The sequence below is a fragment of the Antrostomus carolinensis genome, unplaced genomic scaffold (genome assembly GCF_000700745.2).
Source record: "Antrostomus carolinensis isolate BGI_N321 unplaced genomic scaffold, ASM70074v2 scaffold31730, whole genome shotgun sequence".
Lineage (NCBI taxonomy): Eukaryota > Metazoa > Chordata > Aves > Caprimulgiformes > Caprimulgidae > Antrostomus > Antrostomus carolinensis.
The window spans coordinates 3,291-9,358 of NW_010289616.1; the positions used below are offsets into that span (position 1 = coordinate 3,291).

Here is a 6,068-nt window from a genome sequence, read left to right on the forward strand (position 1 = left end):
CTTCCTCATAAGTCATTCCTGGAAAAGGGAGGGCGGGAACGGAAATACTCCTTTAGACCTCTCTCTGGCAATGTGCATTTCCACTGTGCATATGGAAACGGGCCAGCCAGACTCCTCCTGGTTTTTAAGCGCCGCATACAAATATTCCCTGTTCACTTAGAGCAAATCTACGCTGCCAGCTGCCACTGCCGACTGCCACATCAGCAAGGACTAAACCTGGTGAGAGGAGCTTCTGATCAGGAAATCAGATTTTCTAGGATCTGGAAGAGTCAATATGTTGGATCAGATTCATCTGCTGGCTGCTGTGACAGTCCTGGGAGTCCTGGAGCAAGGTAAGGAGCATGGGATGCACGTACCCAAATGCTTGCTGGGTCAATCCTCTGTACCTCCACTGATTTCCTTTCACTTCCATATTTCATTTCTGTTGTTGCAGTGGCACTTCCTCACTTTTCAGAGAGTGGATTGATATCTTGTCTAGGTTTTGAAACATATTCAAAAAAACAAGTGTCATTCTTCTGAACTGACCTACCTCCTCAGTTCAGAAATTTCTTGGTAGATCTTCTCCTCTGCAAACATCTAGAATTTCTTTCTTTGAACAATGAGTTTACAGCAGTTCCCGAGGTTCACATAGATATTAGCATACAAAGAGTCCTGCTGTGCAGCAAGGTGGAAGAACAGGCTGCAGTGGGTCTCACAGAACATCTCCCAGCCGTGGTTCCACATTGTGTGACAATTTAATTCAGTGTCTGCATGGCTTATCTGTGTGTTGTAGTTTAACTTGGCCAGCAGCCAAAGACCACACAGCCACTCACTCACTTCCCTCCCCACCCATGGAACAGGGGAGATAATTTGGAGGGGTAAAGGTAAGGAGATTTGTACGTTGATATAAGAACAATTTAATAATTGAAATTAAATAAAACTTAAAATAATAATGGTGATGATGATGATGATAATAATAATAATTAATAATAATAATAAAATATACAAATAAGTGATGCACAGTGCAATTGCTCACCACCCACCAACCAATGCTGAGACTGTTCCCAGATGGCAATCCTGGAGGAGCAAAAATCCCAAAATCAAAACTGCAATTCTGCAAGAGAGAGAGAGCACTCCAGTCAACCCTCATTTATATACTGAACATGACGAGATATCATATGGAATATCCCATTGGCATATCCAAGTGCCAATTTGGGTCTGCTGATTTCACTATGCCCCACCCCAGTTTCTTCTGCACCTGCAGACTATCCAAACACAAGAAGTTGGAATGTCCTTGATTTTTTCAGTAACAACTAGAAACATCAGTATATTATCACCTTTCTCATACCAAATCCCATACTGAAACCAAAACACAGCGCTGTTCTAGCTACTAAGAAGAAAATTAGCTACTAAGAAAATCAGTTCTGTTCCAGCTGAAACCAGGACACTGGCATCAGTCCTCTCACTGCTCAACTATCAGGATTTAAAAGGGGAAAAAATTAAAGATTGAAAAATCCTTACAATTGGCAGTAACGAGTGCATCTGAACTGCGTAACAATTCCTGCAGATACGAGATGATCTCTTAATTACACAAGAGAGAAAGCAGATATCCGCTGGTGGTACATGGCTGCATACTCCGTGCTTCAGTGTTGCATTGGGTCATTCCTTTTCCATGTCTGACACTTAATCTGGCATTTTCATCCGTCTCTCTCTGCTACGTGGGTTGTAAGTTCAGGAGGAGACCACAGAACTTTTGCCCTGACCTCTGGCAGTCTCCTGGCCCCACCATGCCCAGCCAGAGGACTGACCACTGCTACTTTTCTCTCTTTTGCTGCAGGCTACTTCTTCCTCCAGGTGATCTATGCCAGGAGGGCGTTTGGCATTTCTCCTCCAAAGATCTCAGGCCCACCTGAATTTGAGAGGATCTTTCGAGCACAGTAAGAAACTCCTCTTACCAGATGCTTTCCAGATCTCATGTCTAACGGCACTGCCCCTCCCCTGCTTTGCCATTTATTTCTTGGGACTGTAATTCACCAGTTACTCTCCTCTCTCAGGGTTAAGTTAATGGGCTTATGGGTCAGCATCGAGACTGTTGCCTCATGAGTCCTAAACACACCAGCCATTGCCAATAGAAACCACACAGAAATCTCTGCTGTAGAGTACAGGGCTGCTAAAGACGTAGTTGTGGGTACCTGAGTCTTAGGCTGATTTTAGCCAAGCAGTCTCAAAGCTTCAGGCAGCTTCAGTGCTGCTCTGAACCACGCTTGTTGGGAAGGACAAGCTCCCAGAGAGATCTCAGCTGAGGCTGGCATGGGGATAGCCACAATCCAGCATCTCTGATGTGACTTCTAGGGCTGCAGTGGGGAGGGAAGCAGAGGGGGAGGAAGCTTCTGCTTTTGCTGTAGCTGAGCACTGAAAAAAAAAAAGCAACTGGGCAGCAGAAGGATCCCCTCAGCCATCCCCTCCTCTGCTCCTTTGCCAGCCTAGACTCAGCCTCATCCAGCATCTCTTTTGTCCTACTACTTTGGGGGGACAGGGCATGGTGTATAAACAATCCAGCTCTGTGCTCCCTCCCGCTCCTGCACAAAGCCCAAGCTGCTCTGGCCTTATCTGCTTAAGGTGCACTTCATCCTCAACGTGTCTGCAGGGCTTTTACAGCAGGGTTTAAGCTGCAGCAGTGGGGCTGGTTCACGGAGCCTTTCTGTGCATGGTCTGTCCTGGGCATCTTTTACTTAATTTCTTGTGCCATGGAGACCCTGCTCCTTCCATTGGTTAATTCCTGTGAATAAAGGTGGGATGGGAGCTGCAGGGAAAGGTGCAAACCTGGAGGCTTTTTTATGGCAAGATCAGCTCTAAAAAGCAACAGTCCCCAGCTTCTGAAAACTGCTAGGGGAAGTGAAAAAGGAAGCTCTTCCTCCTTTCCCTTGTTTATGACCTTCATCTTTCCTGCCAGGGTGAACTCCTCTGAGTATTTTCCCATTTTCCTGGCACTTCTGTGGCAGGCTGGACTCTTCTTCCATCAAGGTGAGAACAGCCCGTTGTTTGTCACTGGATCTGTTCCCCTGAGTGCTGGCTCAGTCCTCAGGTCCTGCTCACCTTCTGAACAATGAACTGGGCAGTAATTCTGTCTCTGATGGGAGGGTAGAGCCAGAGGACACAGAGGCTCTGTTCCTTCACTTTGGGCTACATGCTTGGCTCAGTGTAGATCTAAAAAGCCATTGGAGATGGTCACTGTGATCTTTCTCAACTGCAGGTCTGGCTGCAGCCTTGGGTCTGCTCTATCTCTACGCCCGCTACTGCTACTTTATGGGATACAGGGCATCATCCTTGGAAAGGTAAACGCCTCTGCCAGCCTGGAGTACATGGTGACCCCTGGGGGTTTGCATTTGGGAACATAACGTGCTTTGGGGAAGCTCAGGACTCCCTCTGGCTGCTTTGGGGTCCCTGGATGACTCAGCCTTGCTGAGCTCTCCCTGGGGCATAATGTGGGTACAGGGCTGGGGCCAGAGACACGGGGCAAGGCCGGAGCTGCCCCGAGCCCTTGTGGCTGTGTGTGCTCCCTCCAGGCAGGGGCAGAGCATGGGACCCCATGCAGGGGACAGGGGACAGCCAGGGGCTGCCTTTCCATCCCTCTCTGCAGAGAGGAAGGGCCATTCCTGGGTGACAGCAGCAATGCTCGGTCTCAGCAGGTTTCCTCTCTCCCACCAGGCTCACCCCAATATACTTTAGCTCTGGAGTTCTGTGGATTCTCATTGCAGCGTCAGCCCTGGGCATCTTGCATTTCTTCCTCTCTCACTACGTGGGGCTGAACATCCTCCAGCTCCTCAGAGTGTGACCTGCTCCTCTGTCCCTCATCAGTGTCCTCGTCTTCGAGTCCCACTCCCTCCTGCCCACGGGAACAGACTGGCTGTACCTAGTACAGCACAAGCAGCAAATCCACGTTCACTTGAGTTTTTAACACCTTCCTCCCCACTGCCCAGAACCAGCACGAACTGCTGAGCTCTTCAGGAGGTATTTTTTCCCCTATGACACTCTTTGTGCCAAGTGCTCCATATCTAAGAGCTCCATCACACCTGATGTGAAAACAACAACGCTCCAAAACAAGGAGAATTTTAGGAAAACCAGATACATAAAAGCAAACTCATCTCAGCCTGAGCTTCCCAATGAGCTGCCCAAGAGATTCACCATGAGTTCCCCTTCCTCCAGCAGCTCTGCCTTCACCCCAGGCACCATCCATGGGTTCATGCTAGTTTTCCAAGACCCACACCTAAGAAAGGCATTTATTTGAAACCAGGTGTGGGTTGAGATGTAACAAAAGAGGTTCAGGAGCAGCCACCAATGTGTTGTGCAGAAGTCTGTTAGTGCCCTCGTAATGGTTATTTGCCATTGCCCGTGGGTGATATTGTAAATCAGACTGCACAAACTCATAACCACTACTGCACGTATAACTGTGTACTGCTGAGCGACAACTTGCACAAATAAAAAGGCACTGAGCTTGCTGTGCTGAGTGTCTCCTTGTGGGTCTGCAATTAGCAGAGAACAAAAACACGAGTGTTTGAGCACAAGGTTTCCCTACCGTGCAGTGCAACGCAGGCTGGGAAGCTGATTTTCAGAGTTGCTGAGCTCTTGGATTGGAGGCTGAGCCACTGAGCACCAAAGAGTGGTCCCTGCTGGGTGGTCTGGACAGTGGTCAGGTCTCCTTGCATCAGGAAAGGACTGGATTTTCTCGGGAGCCCAGCATTCACAGCGCTGATGCTTTTGGCCATCGGTCTGCTCGTGTCAGCGACACAGCTCAGGCCACACCAGCAGTGCTCCGTGCCATCATCATGCGGGGACTTCACACCAAACCCAGAGAGTGGAAATAACTGCATTAACAAGCTGCCAGTCTAATTACATTTCCAAGCCCGCTGTCCTCCCCTCCCTTCCCCAGCAGTTTGTATATCTAGACGATAAGGACAAAAGGCAGGGGGTTTTGTAAGAAGTGATTAATTTTTCACATTGTTTCACTTCCTTCCCTGCATTTTAAATTGGCTTTATCCAGCAAAGCCCCCATTCCATTTCCCTTTGGAGCTCTCCTGCCTTGGAGTCGTGCTGCCGTGTTGAAATTGGCAAACACTGCAGGGGAAGGTTTAAATCCGAATGAAAATAACTGTACAGCACTTGCCACTGCAAAGTTTTCCAAAGTGCAGTTTTTCCCCATCCTCACAGGAACCCCCGGGTGTCCCAGCAAGATAAACAAGAACAAAATAACCTTTTTCCAGCAGCTTTGCTATTGCACTTTGGAAAAGGCTGAGTGTTATTTAACCCTGGCTGTGCCTTAGCAAGGCCAGGGAGGAAGAGACATGCCACCCGCCCCCAGCCAGACTTTACTCAGCCTTTACATTAACGTGTCCCACCATCTCCTGAAGTTAATTCTCAGTCCTCACCTTTTTCACCAGCACAACCAGTCACCTCCCAGAGGGTTAATACAGAAGGACCAGCCCCAGCTGCCGGTGCAGGTCCTGGCTCTGTCTCAAAACCCCATTGCCTTGGGTTAGTCCAAGCTGGTGCTCACCGGTTCCGCAGTCACAACCTCCACCTTTTACCCTGAAACCAGTTTTCTAACCCTGCCACCGTATCGACCTGGAGCCACGACCCACCTCAGCCCCGCTTGCCCTGGCTCTCTGTGTGCCACAGGGCTGCAGAATGACTCAGAGGAGAGAAGTTAATGATTCAGCAGCCAGGTTGTCGCTTCTCCCCTTGGATGCACAGACCATTAAAGATCCTGGTGCAGCACAGCCAGGCTCCGGCCCCGGCTTCCCACCATCACTAGCTCTGCCACGGAAAATCTGCCTGGCACATCATCCCCTTCGAATAATTGTCAGAGGGGTCGTTTCAGGTGCCTCTAGCAGAAGGAAAGCTCCTCCTCTCCACCCAGGATGCTGTCATTACTCTGCTCCTTCCCAGCTGTCATCACAGAAGATCATTTTGCAGCAGGTCATGGTTCGAGGGTGCGATGGATGGTTCCAGGGTTTGCCCCATGTCCCCGCACAGCCCCGGTGCTCTATGGAACCTCTTTGCCCACTCGCACCAGCCCGGCCCGGCTCCCG

At 49.5% G+C, this 6,068-nt stretch overlaps 1 protein-coding gene across 1 annotated transcript; it reads left to right on the forward strand.

Moving 5' to 3' along the window:
- Nucleotides 1-274: 274 nt before the first annotated feature.
- Nucleotides 275-3,836, forward strand: LOC104518195 (leukotriene C4 synthase). The gene is made up of 5 exons (XM_010171042.1): nucleotides 275-332; nucleotides 1,817-1,916; nucleotides 2,933-3,003; nucleotides 3,233-3,314; nucleotides 3,688-3,836. Exons 1-5 carry the CDS (start codon nucleotides 275-277, stop codon nucleotides 3,812-3,814), a joined length of 438 nt encoding a protein of 145 aa, XP_010169344.1. The 3' UTR covers nucleotides 3,815-3,836.
- The last annotated feature ends 2,232 nt before the right edge of the window (nucleotides 3,837-6,068 follow it).

Bases quoted from the DNA above. Each gene is read 5' to 3' on its own strand.
- LOC104518195 (XM_010171042.1), top strand. From the start codon at position 275: ATGTTGGATCAGATTCATCTGCTGGCTGCTGTGACAGTCCTGGGAGTC. The intron at 333-1,816 runs GTAAGGAGCATG...CTTTTGCTGCAG, and splicing joins CCTGGGAGTCCTGGAGCAAG to GCTACTTCTTCCTCCAGGTG. The intron at 3,004-3,232 runs GTGAGAACAGCC...TCTCAACTGCAG, and splicing joins TGGACTCTTCTTCCATCAAG to GTCTGGCTGCAGCCTTGGGT.